The 21,576-nt window shown below is 36.2% G+C and overlaps 1 protein-coding gene across 8 annotated transcripts in view; it reads right to left on the bottom strand.

Moving 5' to 3' along the window:
• Positions 1-832: 832 nt before the first annotated feature.
• RGS12 (regulator of G protein signaling 12) overlaps positions 833-21,576 on the bottom strand; it is a 91,633-nt gene continuing 70,889 nt past the window's right edge. For 3 of the 8 annotated variants that reach the window (XM_062638737.1, XM_062638734.1, XM_062638735.1), the window contains exons 11-15: positions 20,002-20,128; positions 18,964-19,060; positions 17,394-17,470; positions 16,723-16,876; positions 13,862-14,601 (exon numbers count right to left, since the gene is read on the bottom strand). In XM_062638737.1, coding sequence (XP_062494721.1) covers positions 13,967-14,601; positions 16,723-16,876; positions 17,394-17,470; positions 18,964-19,060; positions 20,002-20,128 — 1,090 coding nt within the window. In that variant the 3' untranslated portion in view covers positions 13,862-13,966. Of the gene's footprint in view, positions 2,847-12,475; positions 14,602-15,962; positions 16,144-16,722; positions 16,877-17,393; positions 17,471-18,963; positions 19,061-20,001; positions 20,129-21,576 lie in introns of those variants that run through there. The other 5 variants (XM_062638738.1, XM_062638730.1, XM_062638731.1 and 2 more) reach the window with 5 other exon arrangements.

The raw sequence follows: 21,576 nt of genomic DNA, 5'->3' as shown, positions 1-21,576 counted from the left end.
CCTTGAAACAGTCAAATCCACTTTGCTGCACCCAGAATCTAAAAACTAGCATTTTTGTATGCTTTTCTCTCCTGAGCACCACAGCTTGTGGAAAGGAAACAGAAGGTGACGATCCAGCTCTTTGATTTGAACCTGACTTTTACTAGCTTCACCTGGTGGCCCCTAGCTCTTGCATTGGAAACGAATGTGACAGTCAGTCCCTATCCACCCTCTCCATGGCACTCAAGGTTGTCCAGCCTTCTTTATCTCCCCTCAGCTGTCTTTTTCCAGCTGAAGGACTCTGTATTGCTCACTAAAAGTCTTTTAAGCACACTTGCACAGTGTAAGACAAGCAACCCCATTTCATCTCAAAGACTGACCAGAGATTAAGAGAGACTGTAACGATTGTATTCAAATGTCAAGCTTTTATCTGCATGTTAGGATTTTATTTTCCAGGACACACAAAAAGTGCAAAGAGCATCTACCACAGGTCCAAAAGCCCGCTCTTAGTTTGGCTGGTGTAATGGTGGTCTTGATTAGGACAAAGCTATTGATTTTCCAGAAGACAGGAAAAGATTGTGGCCATTTATCTGTTCAAAGAAATACCCTTTTATGGGCAATTATTAGCAAAATACTACACAAAAAAATAAAAAGTTGGGAAAAGCATTTTAAAAATACACAGATACTTCAATATTTTCATATCGTTGGGCAATGACTGTTTTGCTACATTGTGTCCCACACAGATGATGTATAGGACAATACAAAACAACGTATCCTATGGATCAGTATAGAAGCTTTCTTCCTTTATCCTCACCACAGGCAGAGTCAGAGTGCAGGGGTATACTAGGGCTGTATTTTAACAGTACAGTCCCTTACAGCATTTTATGCAGCTACATCAGTCTCCATGCCTGTTTACTCATCCCTAGCTCTGCCTGCTGTGTTTCACCCAGTCGCTGGTATCATACACCACTTGATTCTAGCATGACTGTCAAATTAGCTTTAATCTTGCAAGTTTTAGGAAGAACAGCTGTTTTCACAGCATATATCCTCATTCAGTCACACACTGAGTTGAGTCCAATATTAAAAAGGATTTTCCTTAATATTAAGAGCAAAATCACATATCTGTAGGAAAGAATTAAAGTATTAAAACTAATAGGTCTTGGGTCCATTTACATCACTGGCGTATTGGATGTATAATGCTTAAGCTTTAGGAATCTTACTTTAGTGCCACAAAATCATGTAACTTTGGTGTACTTTTCTCTCATCTTACAGATTTGAGTTTAAGAAACTGAGTGACAGCCTCTGCTATCTTCAGTAATTCAGGAAATTCATGATTCTTGGTGTGCATGAGGAGCAAAAAAGAGAAGTTAATGAATAGCTACTGTGATGCTTTAAACTTACTGCCTGTGTCGATCTGCAGTCTAGGATCTAGGATGTTTTAATTATTTCAAAGCAGTGAACCACGAGAAGGTCTCAATATATACACTTGGTACTGTTTCACATTGATGAGCAGAGGTCCAGTGCTCTCATTCCTTCATGTCCCCTTGTGCTTGTCCAGACCCATAACCTCTTCTGAAGAAACGGAAGAGGAAGAAAAGAGCAGGTGGCAAAAGCAACATGTTCAGTAGTCTTAATGGGTTTTTTCTTCCTCAAAACTCCCCCCGGCTAGAAGGTTAACTGAAACTAGAACTGACAACAAGAAGGAGGTGTGCTTAACCACTTTTCAAAAGAGCAACATCAAAATCCACCTTTCCCCAAAGCTCAAAGACACCAAGAGCAGCGATGAGGAGGGAACCGGTGACCCTCCCACCACTGTGTAATTAGTATATACATTTCTGGTATGGGAACATCACCAGTGTTGGCTACAAAAGCAGCTATTATTTCCAGCAGAGGAAATGCACAGGGGGTTTTTTGCTTCTTGCTGCTTGTATAACAATGGCCTTATTGCACATACCCAACCAGGCAGTACATTAGACAAGACTGAATTCCACCTGGACCTCTTCCCAAATGTGATGAAACAGAGAAGGAGATAGTAAGAAAGTAATCCTAATCTTTTTAGACCAGTAACTGATTTTACTTCAGAAGGCTAGGGACACACAGGGAATCCTGCAGACAAGTTAAAAAAGCATTAGAAGATCAAAGTGAAATTATCTTAAATAAAAGTTTTGGATAGGGGAATTTAAAGTTAGCTTGCCTTTATTAAAGACAAGAAGGGTAGGGGTGGAAATCATAACTTTAATTGCACTGTGCAGTGGAATCATCCCCAGGAAAATCATATAGAAACCGTAAGAGAACAAAACCAAACAACTCAACACTGTCCTTGAAATACAATTTGTTCATTCTATGCGTTCTGACTCGTGTCAGAAGAGATGGTCTGGCAGGCTGGTTGAAAGCAACTGGGTATTGAAAACAACTTATAACTTGCAGAAACATGTCTCTGAGGCATATCTCTGTTGCTGCCAATGCCAAGGAAAATACCAGAACTCTTAATTAAAACCAGATTTAAACAAAAGTAGCTTTATACTGATTCTCAGTGCCCTTATTCTTCTCACTCTTGACAGTAATCAGAGAGGGAAGGTCTGAGGTCCTATAAACTCCAGTCCTCATCCTCCCTTGGCAAGACCTCAGTTCAGAGATGTAACCTTCAAAGCTGAGGTTCCCTTCAGAATCATCACAGGAGCGTGTGCCAGTGTCTTCCAGTTTGACTCCATCCACATCTATTATCCTGTTCACAGGGAGCTCCGTTCCAGAGTTGTCTCTTGCAGCAGGAGGACTAAAGCTTCTGCTGGACTTTGCTTTGTGAGATGTCTGCTCACAAGAGCTTCCTGAAGTCCCTTGTGAATCTTTCTTCTTTCTGTGGTTTGCACCTAACAGAAGAATTAAGAACAAAAAACACAAGACAAAAGTGTTATGTACCCTCTGGTTTTAGCAGTTTTCAATATTGCAACCTCCTCTGAGGTCCCAATGGTAGATAGTCAGCTGGGATATTTCTCCACTCCATCAAGCAGTCCTACTGACGTACAAAGCAGGTAAATAGTTGACCTCAAAGATAAATGTAAAACATTGCTTTGTATCTGTCTTAATTTAGCATTTTTTTCAGAGGTTTCTAAAAAACTGCATTAAAAGTAGCAACTTAGTGAGAATTTGCACATCTCTAAAACAAAAACCCTCCCACCAGCAAACCCAAAGGTGAAAGAGGAGAATATAGGGCTCCCGCTGGGGCAAAACAAGACATGTTCCTTCACTTGAACTGGCCTCTGACTCCTGCTGAGATCTTATTTTCACTTGGCTAGAGATTAATTCTCTATGAGACTAAGAAAGGACAATTTGAAGTTGCAGTTCACTGTCCTGAACCTCAACCAAGAAATTATGGGCCATGCTTTACAGGACAAGAAGAAAAGAAAAAACTCAATCTGCTGAAGGACATTAAACATTAAAGAAATACCAAAGTTATGCACGACTTTTTTAACCTTTAGACTTTTTTTGATACAGTGCCTCTAAAATCACAGTTGTTAGAATTTGGGCAGTCTGTTCTCTAGAACTACTCATGCAAACTCATTATGATGCCAAGTTAAACCTAGATTAAAACCTTGAGCTCCACAAAAGCTAGTTTTGCATTAGGTGTGATGCTGCAAACTGCTAGGCACTTGTTACATCAAATGCGGGTGAAGCTGGTTTGCCTGTTCCAACAGGCAACAAGACAAGAAGACTGAAGCATGAGCCGATGCCATGATCCGCATCAGGTTATCAACATGATTTCTGCAGTTGAAGTGCTCCCTCAACTATATACATTTATATAATGATATAAAAAGAGGCAAAATTTTTAGGGAGAGAGAACTGCTTTTATTAGGCCAACTGATATCCAAGAAGAAAGAGGCATTTTCAAGGCAGACCTGAGTAAGGGCTTCCATTTAATCTCCTTTTTCCATGTATATCAGCTAGTCTTTTAAAAGACATCATCTTATCCAATATGCCTGACTCGCACATTTAGCCACGCAAATCCCATGGGATTCATGTGGTTAAATGCCACAGCTGGCTTTGAAATGTTTTATTTGCATTTGTTCCACAGAGTGATGTGTACAGATTTTTTTCAAGAAAAATAAATTTCAGTGTGCAATCATCATAATCAAGAACTTTTTGATACAGAGAAGAGGAAAAACACAAACGAAAGGACAAAAAAGCAATTTCAAACTGTTTCAATCAAATTACTCCAGGGTCTTCTCAAGGGTTAAAGCTTTCTATCTAATGAAAATAAGTTAAAATTTTAGTGCTCTGGCTAGACTGCAGCCCCACATTAATAATGTGGATGTTCCACATCAGTAATGCTTGCCTTTTTTCACATCCACGGGAATTAGATCAAACTCCAAACCAATCAGCTGAGCAATAGCAGAGGGAAGGCAGAAAGCCCTGCTAGCCCAGCAAGACTCCAACCCACTAAATTACAGCTAACATTTAATGGAGCTATATATTAAGCTTCATGTTTACACCTTCCTCCTGCAGTTGAACATCGGATTAACTAACTGCTTTTTGCATGGCTGAAGTGTATAATGCTATTTTTCTATTCCAAATTGTTTATCTTAACATGAATGTACAGAATTATACTCTTGGTCTCTTTAATCTACTATTCTATGCCCTTTGAAGACCAGTGAATCTCTTTCAAGTTGTTTTAAAAGAGATACTGATTTCTAAAAAGCCAAATTAATGATAAATTACAACAAATAGTTTGCACTGATAGAGTGCAAGTCATCCAGTTGTGCTGGTATTGAGAATACGTCCTTCTACTAAATGCAATGTAAAGGAACAACTTTGCTGGTGGTGTCAGGTCTCATAGCTCTGCTGACTTGAACTAAGCTGAAACACTCTCCACAGTCAAAAGAGACAGCCTTCATTAACAGGCTATGACAGATGAAAGAGATGGAAACTCCTACTAAGGAACGCTATGGAAGGTGTAAGTATCGCTGTTTTTATTTGGTTGCTAAGTCTTTATACAGCTAAATATAAGAAATGCCATTAAGTCTTGGAGTTATGTGCCACTGAGTCACGCCATGAAGCATCTGGGCTTGCAAGTTTTCCAATAGGAACAAAGCAAAAATAAAGCCAATGTCAGCTCTACGGCTTCACAAGGCATAAGCCCATCTGAAGACGAATAAATCCATTTTATTTTCTATTAATGCTGTTTTCAGGAGCAATCCCTCTGAAGCACCTTAATAAATTACTACTAGAGGCAGGAGAGCAATAGAGAAGGTCTTATCTAAGATTCTGGTTCAAAAGACTATGGAATTACTAAGGGATGATACCATGAAAATGATTTCTGTTTTCCTGGCAGAGCAGAAAAGATCTTGGCTCATTTACACCAAACAGGAAGATGATTTAAGAGTAGCACTACATTGAAAAAAAATACTTTCATGTGCCTTCTTTTCCTCATTTTTGAAAACAAACCGTTTATGAAACAAGGCTGTTTAGCACAAGCAATAGGAGAGATTCCCCCAAATAACTTGTGTATATATGTATCCCACAAGATTTAAAATGGACTCAAGGTTTGCATGTACTCAGTGGAGCTTTATAATGAGGCTTAAATGATGCTTACACTTCTGCACTGGCTTCTTTCTCATATTCTCTTTTTGAGTAACACTTGAGAAAACTTAGCTATGCAGGGCATCATCTAACATGCTGAGAGCTTTCACTGATAAAATTTCCCTTCACATATTTATGCACTGAAGTGATGAAAACCTCCACGGATACCTCTGTGGATTGCTTTGCCTTGCACAAATCATGTCAGGAACTACATTTGCCCACATCTAATCTGCTAAATGTCCTACCTAACTCCAGAAGGGAAAGGAAACCAGTGCTGAGAGCACTAGTTGACCAGATTAACTTTCAGATTGGAATAGCATCATCGCGTCTATTGGTAACCTTCACCTCCCCTGCTCAGCATTCCACAGAGCTCTAAGGGAATTTTCTGTGCATCTGATTCCATTAATATGTTCCAGCTGGTTTAAAGATGGGATGATGCATCTCATCTTCTGTCTTTAAATCAGAGCAGCTAAATGATTGCTTAGGAGGCTAAGTACAGTGGTCTGCACCTTTCATAATGTTAATGATCAGGCACGGTTTTGGCTCATCTCCTGACTCGCTTTACCAATATTTCTCTTCTTCTGATATTTTGGTTTTGTATATCAAAGTTGCTGAATTTAACATTATAATTATTCAAAAGTGTCTTCACAGAGGAAGACAAAGAGATTTTTTCTGCTTTTATATAAAATATTCCTCAAGCTCTAAGTAAGATCTGAGCACGAGATCAGAAGACTATTTAGGACCAAGGGAGCATTTGGCCATATTCCAGGTAAAGACAAAGCCACCTGGAAATTTCAGGAAGAGCAGTAACTGTCAAATTTAGATGACAGGATCAAATAAACATAACTCTAATGCAGATGTTTGGGATTTAAAAGTCCACCCACCATATCTTGCAATGTTAATGTTTCTGTACCATAATAGATACTGGATCTAATAATCGATTAATTTTCAATGCGCCAAATCTTAGTTATAATTCACTTCTTAACACATAATTTAAATCTGATCTGAAATTCAGCACCTATAGATTAAAATCATCAATACCCAATATAGCTCCATTCACCATATTTACCATTTTTTTAATCAAAGCAAGTAGATGTTTTTTAACTATCCCTGTAAGAGGTGAGCTCTATATTTCAAAGTCTGTAGTCAGTGGATTTCATATATGACAAAATGTTAAATTCTATTCTGTAATTTTCCAAACACAATTTCGTATGGACAGATACCTCTTTCCATATAGATTCAGCACTTCACTGAGCATTCTACCTTTGCTAAAAATCTTACTTTTCTTGCCGAAACCATTTACTGTTTAGGTGATGCTCAGTTCTACTGAAAGATAATAAGAATGCCCTGCTGACTTCTATACCACTGAACCCAGGCATTCAACTTCCGATGTCAGAAAGGTTCAGTTAAAAAGAATGAGCTCCAGTTAAATCATTTTGTGCTGACTTACAGCAGGTAGGAATCTGAAGTATCCCTGGCAGTGTTCAAGACCAGGCTGGATGGGACTCAGACAAGCCTTGTCTAGTGGAAGGTGTGCCTGCCTGTGGCAGTGGTGTTGGAACGACATGATCTTTAAGGTTCCTTCCAACCCAAACTATTCTATGATTCTATGATCCTATTATTTTATATTACTTAAAATTCTTATGAAAAGAAATCACCAAAGTTTTCACCAGTTCCTGAAATTTGTTATTTACACTCCCAAATATAACCAGTCATTTTTGGTCTCAAAATTAAACTCCGGTGTATATCGTAATGGGGGATATTGGATAGACACTGTTCTCATCTCCGATTCCATACATCAACATATTCTAAGATGATAATATGCTGCCTGAGAGACCATTTGTTCACATAGGACTTAAGAAAGAGCTTTGCTGTGGTCACTTCTGGAGTGGGTGTTCAATGTCCTAGAAATAGCACAAATAACTCTTTTCCTTAAGATACATCTACACTGGCAGTTTCATTCTGGAAAAGACACTTCTCTCTTCCTGTCCTAAACTGCTGGGAAGCGGTACTTCAAAATCTAAGCCTTCTCAGATGTGGATTCTTTAAAGTGGTGGATGAGTTCCACACTGGCTGACATACTGTTAATACTGTTAATCTTTGCAAGTTTGTAAACTGATTTATGCTTCCGAAGGGAAAAGGATGCTTTACATTTCAGATTTAGAATTCTGCAGGTTAAATTTCTTTTAATAGTTTCCTTCCTTTTATCTCTTAACTGATACAACACTGAGGAGAAACAGGATTGAATTAGATTCCTACCTACAGTTTATGCTAAATCTTTCCAACGGAAATTTTACTTTATAAGCTGTATTTCACTCGCATGATGAAATATCAACTGCAGCATATGCTTGGTGCCTTGAAATATGACTCAGTGACAGAGAAGGCATCAAGCTAGGACGTGGATTACTCTACAAAGCAGCAACACTCAGCATTACCGTCCTATTTACTTTTGCCCTGGAAATTTCTGGAATACATTTGCAGCATTAAGTTTAGAAAGGGAGGATAGAAATTCCCTCATCGCACTCATCTCAAAAGCATTCATAAGAAGAACAAAGCACAAAACATTATTCAGAAAGACAAATTCTGAATATTACATAGGAGAGGGAGCTGGTAGGACTACTGCTGCTCACCAGTGGCATGTATAGGCAAAAATGGAAACACTGCAAACTGTGTTTGCTGAGGGCAGTGATCTTTTATATACACTGCAACAGCTGCTGAAGGGAACTGCACACAACCTCATTGAAAACCAGGAGCAGCCCAAGAATAGATAAAATGCAAAGTTCTGAATTCTGATCCAGACGGACATGTATGCCCTCAATAACACCAGCCAATTTGCTTAAACTTTGTTTCTCCACTGCTAAAACTGAAACAATTTTTAGACTGCTTTCAAGCACTGACAGTGACATCTCTGCAAGTCTAAAAGTATTCAGCCCTCAGTGTGACCTTCCAGCATTTCTTGTTAACATTCTGTCCTGGGTTCATTCCACATTCATTTTGTTTTTCCATCAGTAGTGGTAACAACAGGTTTAATTATTCCACAGAGTAGTATGTTGGGAAATAGAGGATTGAATTACTCGAATCAGTTTTAATTTAATCTGCCTTTCGTTATGCTATTTTTCAATTGAGAAATCTGAAAATGTGGTTTAGCAGGGCTACTGGTTAATTTCAACTAATAATTTAACTAAGTTAATTTCATCATCCAAACGCAAGTCATGCGTTTGCATAGATCTGGTTTTAGCCCACATGCATTTGGTTCAAAGAGCAGTTGTAATTTTTCTAACATTTTATCTAGTTGGTGATAAAAGTTGTTATTCTTTCTACAACACATATCTGACCGTTTGACTGAAAGCAGCTTACGCTTCAAGTAATCATTCCTCCAGGCCTTCCTTGCTTCCCGGCTGTCTACTCTTCACATAACTCTCCTTCTCCTTTGTTTATTGTTGATCTCCATCATGTCCTACATGTAATTCTCCCATTTAACCATGCTCTGATTAAAAGAGAATTAACAGATTCCGGCCTCAGTATTACTGAATCCCCATGAGGACTTCTCTATATTGATCTAGAATCCAATTATCTTCTATAAAATTACACAGCACCAGTAAGGATGTAATTAACTGCAGGACAACAGCTTTGTTAAAAAACAATCATTTGCATTAGTTTTACGTCTTTTAAGACATAATCCCTTCTTTTTCTTAACATTTTATTTCATTTGTGTTTTCCTTTCTGTTGTTATCTTGATTTACACTGGAAACACCGTTGGACTGTCTCTAAAATATGTTATATGTCTGGTATGATTTTTTTTTTACTATCCACACATGATTATTTTTAATCTCCTTAACTATAACATGGTTTATTGTGCTTGGAATTCATTACCCTGATAAATGAAAAGTATGGCAGCCAAAAAGTGGAAGTCACAGAAATACAGCTGATGTTACGGGCTCTCTATTCCTCGCCTGTAGCGTACTGCATCCTCTCTCTGAATAATGAAAAGAGCAGTCGGGAAATTATTTTTTTGTCTTTGGTAACAATAGGCAGCCCCAGGCTCTGGGAGTCCACCCTGCCTTTTATTTCTGCATAATTTATGTCTCAAAGCAAAACCACCCAGCACTGGTACTAACTATCCCATTTCTGAAAGGATTCTTTCCAGTAAGAAAGGAAGCAAGTTTATTTTGAGGATACAATTGTACTTCTATTTCAGAAATAAATTGGTGGCTTCAGAAAAAGTTATGTAACTTTAAGTAGTTTAAATTCACCCTTTATCTTCCACAGCCATATTATTGAAGTATAATTCCAGAAGGTTCACCAGGCTTTTATTTTCCCTAGCTGGCTCTCTACTTAACCAATACTATTGCATCCCTATTAGAAAAGAGATTTGAATAAACTCTTTGACTAAATTGCTGTATCTGGTCTATACATCTGGTCAAAAAAATACCTTCTTGGCACGCAATAACTCCATTGACTGTCATTGTACTTTCACTTTAAGAATATTTCTCACCCTAAATGTTAAAAAAAAAGGGGGGGGGAAGAGGATTTTTTATTTTTTATAATGGAAGAACAGTTTAATGGAACCAAATCTACTGTCTGTGCATTTCAGTCTGGATTGCTGCAATTGCCCTAAGGGTGAAATGGTACTGCAATTGCTACCAAGCCTAAATGCCCACCAAGTCTGTAGTAGAGGTAACAATCACAGTGAACAACTCACAGGCCCCACTGGAATATCACTGAATAAATAACTTGGTGCAAAGCCCCTGGCTTGATATTCACAGCTCTTGATGGGAGTAAAGGTTTGAAAGACTGCCTCTCCCCTTGACAGCTATTTTTCACTTGGGTAATGAACATGCCTAACCCCCTAAGAAAAACTGGACAACATTCAAATTACCTAGACTGTACAGTGCAATTAAAAAAAAAAAAAAAAAGCATAAACCCAGAGATTAAATCAGTATTTATCACTTTCAAAAAGGAATGCATCACTTCAAGCAAATTGCACCGCAAAATAATTAGGTTATTTCTTTCACAGATGGGTACCAGCAGCATTATCTGTAGAGACATGAAGTAAGGACATTTCAGAATTAGTCTTTAGATTCCAGAAACCCCTGATTTTTAAAGTGGGAAGTTTGCCGAGACTAGCAGGCTTAAAATAAAGGCATTTTCTGTTGATGGGAAACACAACCAGAATCAGTAATGATCCTTGTGTGCAAGCTGATTTAATATTTAGTTCACAACTAACTATTACTACAGTATCAACACATTTGACTTAAGAAAGTTAAGATCCGTGTTTGAAAAACTGTTCTCAATAGCTCTGAGCGATGCAAACCTCATTTTGCTGGTTTCCATTATTTGTATTTTGCTGGTTCCCATTATTCGTATTTTGCTTTCTAGACCTTTAAATGAAAAAACAAAAACCTCAAGAATCACCCATTACAAGGATGGATATTGGCCTGGCTTTGCTACACCACATTGTGGTTAGCAAATTGTCCCCTGCAGCTATATCACTCCCCCACCCCTTTTCCCAGCATATATAAACCCAATGTATAAAAGCCTAGTGCACAGTGAAAGCCTTCATGTCATTTGCCCCTATACCAATTTGAAACCAAGACCATAGACCACTTAGAATTATGCAGTCATTAATGTTTCTATCCAAACATTTCAATTCAAGAAACCATTGATAGGAGATTATGAATGGACAACCATTAAAGCACTTAAAAAAGCAACCAGTATTAATGATTTAGTCCTTTGAAATATTGATTCTTGACTGGAGATTACTTCCAGCAGTCTGCACATCTCTGAATAGTTTTTCCATGCATACTCCATGAAATCATGGAAAAAGAAAAGTTTTGCTTCAGCCCACACTTTTTCCATAAAATCACTGGTCTTTTGTAGAATACAGTCCCCATAAAATAGTGCATTGGGAGAGGGGTGTAGAATAGTTACTGTATGCAAAAAGGTTGTAGCAAAACAGGAAAGTGATTTAGATCTTTATTTCAAATTTTTGCTATTCCTCAAAAAGAAAAAAAAAGTTTTAAGGTTTTTAGTTCTGAAAAATCATTTTGTTTGATTACTTAAAGGTCTCTCACAGGTGATTACAACAGAGAAATAAAGCAATCACCAGTGAAAGCACAGTGGACCAGTTGGAATACATAAAAATTAATATCTGTATAAAAACATTAAAGTAGGTAGGGTATTAGTTATCTGCTGTGGAAAAGTCTGAATAATTTGAAAGGGGAACTGCTACAGGTCTTTCAACTGCTTCATTTTCTTTCGTGATGGTCCATGACCATGTGTGAACACAGTGACTTTTGGAAAAACTACAGTTTTAGCCCCCAGAGCACAATGAGACCTAGGTAACAGCACGACAAGCCTCTGCTATGCTTCTTCGATATGGCTTCACAGTACTGTTATGTAGGACCCATTTTTGAGAACGGAAAGGGTAACGCAGTCTCCAGCACCCATCCAACCCTTCATTTCTTACCCAAGACTAACAAACAGAGAGGCTGTTATATTGGTTACTTCACATCGAATGAACAGAGATCACCAGCTCTTTTCTTAAAGACCAGGGAAGAATTGCTTTAGTTTAAAATAAGAAGGAAAGTAATGAATGTAAAGTTTAGCCCAAGAACCCAAAGACAGAAGAGATTCTCCTTTCAGGAGTTCCTGTTATGACCCATTAGAAAGAAACTCCTGTTTTATGTGCCTTGTCAATGCCATGGATTTCACATGTGACCCATCAGCATCTCAAGACAGCATTTGCCCTTTGATATCTGATCATTAATACACACAACGTTTGTCAACTTTGTCTCACAGTAATTGCTAGTTCATATCTATTAATCTGTTTGTTATTAGAAGATAATTTCAATCAGAATTCTTAATCCAAGACTGAAAGGACTGTTTTTAAATAAGGAAGAAAATCAGAGCTTAAAACCAGTTTGTGTAACTAGGTCTAGAATTTATTACTCCTGAGAGAACAAAGATACAAAATACATGTGAAAGCTACACAAAGATTTCTACAAAGTAAAAAGTAGAAAGTGGGAAAAGGGAAAGCTACAGTTCAGTGGTTACACAGAAATGTATGGCATGCATTAAAATACTGCAAATTCATGAAGTTTTTTTTAAGTGCAAATGGTTTTTTTTTAACAGTTCTTACTGAAAAATATGCAAATTGATACCTATGTTGTACACTTGTCATATTATTAGAAAGATACCAACACAAATCTATGCATTTACACATCAATATGCCTGAAATACATTTTGTGGTTTTGTTATTCATAGGCACTGGTTACAAGTCTGTTCAATACTCAGCCTCAGAAATTAAGTGGTAGCGCTTATAGAACATTTCTCAAATACTACTAATTTGCATTGCCATTTATAAGCATCCAACAACCAAAGAAGTATTTACAAATCATCAACCATACAGATAAAGAACAGTATCAAATACTCTGTGTAAAAAGATAAATAATTAAAATGTATATTCCCACATCACAAAGAAATGTGATCATACAAATTATGGCACCATATGTTTGTGAAACATCAAAAATAAATGTATAGCACATAGATACCTCTTCTTATATTTTACATTAAAATGTACAGTACAGTGACTGTAAAATGTCAATGTCATAACACCCATTGTCTTCAAACTCTTGTTTCTGGCAACGGCAATTATTATTAGAGTCCGTGTTTATAAAGGAATTCCATACTTCAGCCTTGGGCTAATATTGCTCTGTGATATTGCTAGACCATGAAACTTACATCCTAAAAAATGTTACATATTTTCTTTTAAATTTTCTAATAGAAAGAGCTGTTTCACATGTGAATATTCTGGGAGAAAGTGTGATAGAAGCAATCTATTTCTCTGTGTAGAAAAGGATGGGTTAAAAAAAGCCTGCAACGTTTTTATTTTTAGTCACAAATACCTAATTTATTAGAGAGCTATTTTTTAAATTAAGGTTTATCCATTTCCAATTTCAATCATAAACAGTACTGCAATTTTCAACACATAATTAGGGTTTCTGCTAAAGCACTTAAACTTCCAAACCCCAATCATGTATTTCATTATGATCAATAGATCAGAAAATCAGAAACGCAATAGTGAGATGGAGCTCAAAACACTGATCTCCTATTTTGTGCTCCAAGGGTAAAGAAGGAGATAATTATAGCGTATGGATGTATTTGAAAGGTTTGCCTGCATGTGTCCATTTCTGGCCACATGTCAAATCCAAACAGACATACTTAGTTAAAGGCAACCAGAAATATTACAGTTAGCACAGACTAAGGCAATGAAAATATTCTTTTTTTTTCCTTTTTTCTTTTTGTAAAAAAAAATTAAGGTGCAGAGAGAATTTCCCTTCTTGTTTTAATGGGTGCCAAATACTGATTAAGAGTGCCAAGGAAAAGTAGTTTTACAGAAAAGGAAACACTATTAAAATCTAGAAATACCTGAATTTGATCTTTGATATCCAGACTTTTCCTGATTACCTGTAAAAGGAGTTGGGGGTGGGTAGTTGGCTTCTGTGAGTTTACTGACGTCTGACGGTGGTGTTGGCGGTGGCGGTGGTAGCAAAGTGCTGTTAGGGCTACTAATATCTCCTTCAGCCACAAGAGTCAAGTCTGCCACATTCTCATCATCTACCATCTGTATGCCTTCAGCTTGTAATTCTCTTGACTGCCTTTTCCATATTGCTGCATTGTTTTCCTGTGCATGCGGAATTGGAGACAATGCAGTATTAAAAGGAACACTGAAAGTCTTCTGACTGTGGAGTGCTGTCAAAGCAGATTTATGTTTATTTTCTGAGTAACCCTTTTTCTTAACTGAATTTTCATTAAAGTTTTGTACGGACTCCTGTTTTCCACTTGGTGATGTACACCCATCCTTGCCATCATTTTTTGAAACTCGCCTGTTGAGGCCTTTAGGGCCTATGGGAGTAGATGAGGATGGTTCTGGTCCAGTGGGCGGTAAACGAAGGAAGTCAGGAAGAATAAGATCTTCTTTCCTTAGCAGTCCACGTTGGTCATCTGCTCTGTTACTTTGAGCTTTGGATATGAGTTCAAAAAATTCTATTGGGGAAAAACCCAAAATTGACAAGTTTTTGTCAGAAAGTGCAATGTCATTAAAACACAAATTTTCAGCACATTTATTTTCCATGAAGATCTTCAATTCTTTCAATGCTGCCTTGAAATAAGATCCCATGTTAATTAGGAACTTTTTCAATTGCAGCAATGTTCGCTAGCATCACTATAATTAAGACCATCAGGATTGCTATTGTAAGAGGTTTGCAGTTTAAAACAGCTGCAATTCACTGAGCCTTGAACACATCTTCTATTTTACTCAGTTAATAAATCTGAACACACACACACACACAGGAGTTTTTAATTCTTAATACAAAAGGCGGCTCTGGTCTCACTGACAATGGGTGCACATTTTTATATTCTGGATGGTTTTTATCCATCTTAACTCAAAAATAGCCATGCCATTTGAAAGTTCGATGATTCAGAATGTTGTAAACTTCCTAGTTATATTGACTTTCTCTCAGTTTAGTAGTATTTATCACAGTTTAAATTCAATTCACGGTGTAGATTTAATCCAGGATGTTATCATCATAGGACATGATCAGATGATGATTTAAGTACCCCCATGTTATTTTGTGCTGCAATGAATCAGTAGCATATAGGTAGTCAATAACCATTAAAGAAGCCATTACTAAAAGCGATGGGGCAGCTTTTTAATAGAATTTTTAACACAATTACAAGGAATTTTCTGATCATGTCCTTAATGATGTCCCATGGTTTAATATGTTTCTATATATAAATAATACTCACAGTAAATCACCACTGTTCTAGAAAGTCTCAAAACTTGGCAACAAGAAACTTATCAATCATAAGCCAAGAATTATACAACTCCTTAAAAAAGAAGCATCACAACAATTAACAAAATCTTTGTTGCAAAACATATAAATATAAAAATATGTAATTCTTAATACAGGGTCTCTGCACGTCCTAATTTTTCAACAGAGCATCGAAACTACAGATTAAAGATGCTTAAAAGGCCATCTCCAACAGATGCACTAAAATCAATAGCTTCAACCTAGCTTATAAATACTGTTTGAAGCCAAAGCCATTACAAAATAAAGCACAGACTGTTAGTATCAGTTTTAACTTAGCACAATATGAAGTCATACACTTGCACTTGTATGACCTTATTCCTATCCTCTATTCATATTTGGCATTCATAAAAATGACATTTTAACATGCTTTGTCAAATGCCATAAAACCTGAACGTAGCCAAGATGGAAGCTTCAAAATGCTTCTTATTGCCAAAGTTTTGCAAAAATGGCAGTATGCATATTAAAACATGCAACATTTCTAATATGCGTAGTACAAAAAGGTTTTTTTCTGAAATAGCAAACTTCATAGAACAGTTGTCTTTTTTTTTGGTTTTGGGTTTTGTTTTTCTCTTTTTTTTTGTTAGTTTTCCATTAAAGTACGCTCTACAACATTTGATACGCATTTTCCAAACTTGGACAAATTACACAAAAATCAAAATAAAATGTGAAAGCCTCGAATTCTGAAGTTTTCAAATTATGTTACTTTTACTCAGCCCTAGGAAGAAAAATGAAAATATTAAAATATTGAAAACAAGTTAACAAAATAATAAGCAACAGAAAATAAGTTAAAATGCACTAAGGTTTTCTAATAACATTTATATTAACAAACATCTATCCTGCAATAAAACTTTCAGCCATAGCTTTTTGTTTTAATTCTAGTCAGTGGACATTTATTCACAGATGAACATTCATTCACTATATAACTGTGCATAACCATGCTTTGGACATGCACGCTATGTAACTTCAGCAGTAAATTTTAATCTGTGTGGCTTGCAAAGGGTATCAAACGGGATATTCAACTGCAATTGAGTAATTCCTCTGGATTTTACCTGAATTAGGTAACTTTCACTGTTGAAAATCCCACTAGGCAGCTACATCTACCTTTAGGTATTCTTAAAATCTCATCTGCAGCTTCAAAAACTTCACACTTCAAACACAGTATCAAACGAAAATGTAAGCATCATGACTATGATTTCCACAATACACTATTAAACACATGATATGTTTTGCTACACGTACACAAAATTCTATTTTTTCTAAGACTACTTATGTTAATACTATAAAGTTCACATACCCTCTGCTTCATCCAAATTTATTTTCTGACATTTTTTTTTCCCAATCTTTGCAATAGAGTCTTCTCTCTTTGACAGCCGGACTTCCCTAGCATTTTTTCCATTTTCGCCTTTCATTTTGATAGAATTAGACTTTCCTAGACTTCTTCCCTCTCCCTGCATTAGAAGGAAAGTTAAGGTACTACTTACATTTAGACTATATCATTGTATACATAATATGTTCTAAGTGAATAAAAAGATTAATTTGAAAATACATTTCTCTTTCACCACAACAAATGTTTTAATTTAATCTCGATTATCGTAAAGAACTTTGCCATAGTAGTACCCAAAAATGTATAAATAAACATAATATGATTTATTCTGAAGAATTCACATAACAGGAAGGGCCTTTGAATTTCCAAGTAATTAATAATTTCAAATATAGATAAGCCAACGAAACACAAAACAACAAACACAACACAGTGAAAGAGCTACTTGATTCATCATGAAGACAAAGTTCTCACAAATAAATGCTGTTGACAGTGGGTAAAATATCAAATGAATTACAGCTATACTCAAGCTAGTTACAGAATTTGGCGGATTCAGAATCATGGATGAATGCAGCTTTGAGTATAGAATTACAGAAAGAAGCAAAAGATGATCTAAGGGACAAAAATCATTGCAGAAGACTTACAGTAAATACTTGATTCCTTGAAGTAGTTACAGTTGCAGTCTGTTTTACTGATGCACCTTTTTGTTTATCTGTAAACACTGAACATAAACATACCTTCTGTAACTACAAATTTGTAACTTCCCAATGAAGAAATATTTAAGTGACAATGATGCACAAACCAGATTATTTTGCTTTAAAATTTCCCACAGATGTACTCAGAAAATAAAGAGTGAGCAGAGTTGACATCCCTCATATTTTTCAGTCAAAACCTAACAGAATCTTCCATTCACCTTCAAAGTCTCCTAACACTGGCAATACTTTTAAATTTGAAGATGCTGACATTTCGTTATTCTCCTAAATGTTCAGTTGATTTAGAACAAATAGCTTTTAAAATCTTAGCTAATAATTCAGTTTGCAATTCTCAAATTTAGAATTTAAACAATCAGTCGCAAAGACCATATAAAGTTCATGTTGAATCTTTTCCAACCTGTTTCATGCATTGTTTTGCAGACTTTTCCATATCCTTCTCATCTACTTCTAAGTAATTAAATGGCTCCTTCAAATTACATCTGCCTACAACAAATACACTGTTGCAGACTGAGCTGCAAACACAGAACCATGGCCCTTTTTCACTGGTATATGCCAAAGAATCAGCCTACTGCTGGAATGGTCCTCTATGATTTAGGCTTTTGTAGCAGTTGACAGCACATAGGATGGCAGTTTTACTTGTAATCCTTAAACTAAATATCTGCAAGAGTATTTGGATTTGTATCTTTTATCAAAATGACAACTGGTTCTGTTTCCTAGAAAAATGACAAATCTGATTCTCTTCAATAAATACTTCCATCTTTATTCTCATATTTATTTCTCAAAGAGAATTTCTGCTCTAAGTCAATTTAGTTTAACCACATTGCATTTCATTTTTAAAACTAAGCATTCTATGTTCAGAAAAAGGTCTCCTAATGAAAGCAAACCTTCACCTCAAGGCCTCTTACATTAATCTAGCAAAAAGTCTGTTAGCTGTTATGTTGATCAAATACAGTTTTTCAAAGTACTTTTTTACATAGGGAAATCACAAATTATATCCTTTTTAATATTATCTCCAGAAGTCACTAGTTAAAACTGGAGATGCAGACTCTGCTACTTTTATCATGTTAAAGAAGAGTTTTGCCACAGCAGTACATGCAGCTGCTGCAAAAACTGCATCTGTTTTACTTATACAGTATGTTTCTTATGAATAAATTGCCAAATTCACAGAAGCTATTTGGCATTTTATTCTTATCATTATTACTAGGTTCTATATCCCTAAATGGGTGTGTGTATCTATGGCAGAACGCCAATAAAACATTCAAGTATTGCTAGTGCAAAATTTCATATAGCAACAGTCAAGGACTTGCTATCAATAGATTAATTAATTCTTCCATCCTTAGAAACTGCACTCCATTTTAGTTAAAAAGAATGTATGTTAGATGTGACATATCTAAATTTAATCACATTTATCTCACCTGTGCATCAACAGAAGAAACTAACCAAAGTCAAGGTTTATGAAACTCAGTTGACATGATATATAAAAGCTTTTATGCCAACTTACCTCTACCCTTCGATGGCTCTTTTTCATCTAGAACAACCCGCTGACCATCCAGATTAGAAATAGGGACACCAAGATCAAGTGGTTCCTGCTCACCATTCTAAAGTCGGATCACAGTTTGTATATAATAGAGAAAAAGCTGTTTTCAGAGCAAATTTATGCAGTCTGACTTTTTTTGAAGGAAAATAGCAAAGCATTTTTAGGTTTCAGTATTACCTCAATAAATCTTTTTATTACCATTCCAAAAATGCTTATTCTGTTTGTGTAAAACTGCCTTGATTACAATGAGTGTTACCCATTTATGTGAGGAGAATGGTATTTGGGGAAAAGAAGATACAAGTAGAAAAAAACATCGAATTTGCAAAATGGCACAAATACTCTAGGATCATCAGTATGTTCAGGAAAACATATTTTTCAGAGGAAGTTTGAGATTATTTTACATTCTAAATTACTTGCAATTTGTAATTTAGCTAACTTTATACCAATAAGTTTTTCAGCTGTTTTAAAAACATGCCCTGGTTCAGCCAAGACAGTATGCAGCCCAGAAATACCACAAAAGGAGCTTTCCACTTCTTGAATTTCCAAAATAATAGAATAAAGAGAATGCCGGTCATGTTTAGTAGTAGAGAAGTTGAATCAGTTGGCTTCTGCAAAAATTTCCTGCAAGGGAATTTGAGGCAACTTTCATGATTCCCAGGATAATGGAACAATAGCTTGTTAAAGCTATTAATCTCCATCAACTAACTTTCCCTGGCTAAGAATGGGAAAAGTTGAGCTCTGGAATAAGCTAAATTCATGCTCTATTATTTAGGATGTTGGATTTATTCTGAAAGAGAATATGAAACAGATGCAGACTGAAGCTTTGAGGTAATTACTATTAAGCATAATGGTTATGACTACTACGCATTTCCATCTCAACATGTAGTTATAAATAAGGATTTTAATACCTAATTATAAGGATAGGAATAATTTCAGGGACTACTTTCTGATCTTCTCCAGACAAAAGATATTGCAGCTTGAATTACATCAAAAGATACTTACTAGTCTTGCCACAAGTTCGTTAAGATTTAAACCATATTTTGCAACCACAGGCCTTAAGACCTCTGTCACTGGTTTAGTGGGTTTAGCCTTCAAACCAACTGATCGATTGATTGGAACAAGATCCAGGCTGAAACACATCAATTGTAATATTAAGTATGAAATATTCCAAGAAACAAAATGTACAGAATATACAAAATTCAATCTACAGCAAAGTTGTACTAGTTTACAGCTAGTGACCCTGAACATTCATTAGCACAAATCTATCCTAACCTGAAGGTATAAAGCACTTTTAACACAAGTAAGACTTCCACCGTTTCACTCGCCAGAGCTGAGTGAAGGCATGAGCCAATCTAATTGCAAGGTGATCCTCAGCCCAACTAGATACATCCCATAGCACTTTCATCTTTAAGGTGAGATTGCTCTGACTATTTTGGTCCAGAAGTGCTTCCAAAGTGATTTCATGACTGTACTACACCTTAGATGCAAGAAAGAGATTTCTTTCTGTTTCCAGAAGAGACTCACAATGTCCTATTTAATTTCTTGAGGTGAGCTTGGACAGAAATTTTTAGTTTTACTTTAAGCACTGGAACAAATACAAGGTAATGCTGGTTTCTGGCTAGATGACATATCACAAAAATTGTAAGAGAAGCTTTTATACAAAAGCTGTAAAATCATTCGGTTGGAATTTGAAGGATAAAGACCGTTCAGACTCTATTCTGCAATTTTATAACATCAAAAGAGAAAAAAAAAAATCAAATAAGAAGAAAATCTTTAAGCCCAAACAACTATTACATTTATGTTTATTTCCCCGCACAGATCCATGGTTAGCTTTGGGCTTAGTTTTCTTTAAATGCTTCTCATCTTTGCCCTGATTCCTGCATAACATACACATTTGACTATGACAGCATTATAGCACAAAACCAAAGGAAAGCTTATTACTAACAAAAATCTATCAAAAAAAAATATTACATCATCAGGAGAAATTAAAGTTATTAGTGATTTTGTCCAACACAATTCAAGGTAAACCCCATCATTTCTTTTACATAAATTAAATAGGAGATGTTTAGTCTTATTGACTTTTCCCTTCAACAAGGGACCTCGATAACTGAAAATCTGTCTCTCATATTTTCTCTAAATACAACTGCTACTAAATAGAAATGATCAATTTTAGTCATGAACTGGTGTGGAGACAGTGTCCTCACAGGAGAATGGATAATTGGGACATAAACTCTGAATAATCCTGAAAGATACAGCAAGGCCATGAGAGGCCCCAAGAAGCTTAAGCAAGCAAGATAAGAAGAAGCTGGAATTCACTGAGTTAATGAGAACTGCGGACTGTTGACAAGCTTTCGAGGTCAAGTTCTCACACCTGTGCTTAACCAATTATATGTTAGTCTTAGTCACTAAGGGTGTTCAAGACATGTATCCAATCATAATATGCCAAATCACTGTTAAGTGCGTGTAAGAAAAAGTGCATAAGGAGTTAAGGCTTTGCAATAAATGGCTTTTGATCATATTGATCTCTGACCGAGTCCATATATTTTCTGTGGCAAACTGCTATTGACACAGAAGTGG

Source organism: Pezoporus occidentalis, unplaced genomic scaffold, assembly GCF_034315485.1.
Source record: "Pezoporus occidentalis ecotype Australia unplaced genomic scaffold, CSIRO_AGI_Poc_V1 ctg58, whole genome shotgun sequence".
Lineage (NCBI taxonomy): Eukaryota > Metazoa > Chordata > Aves > Psittaciformes > Psittacidae > Pezoporus > Pezoporus occidentalis.
Note: the sequence above shows the minus strand (reverse complement) of the source record. Positions and strands in the feature narration are given on the sequence as shown.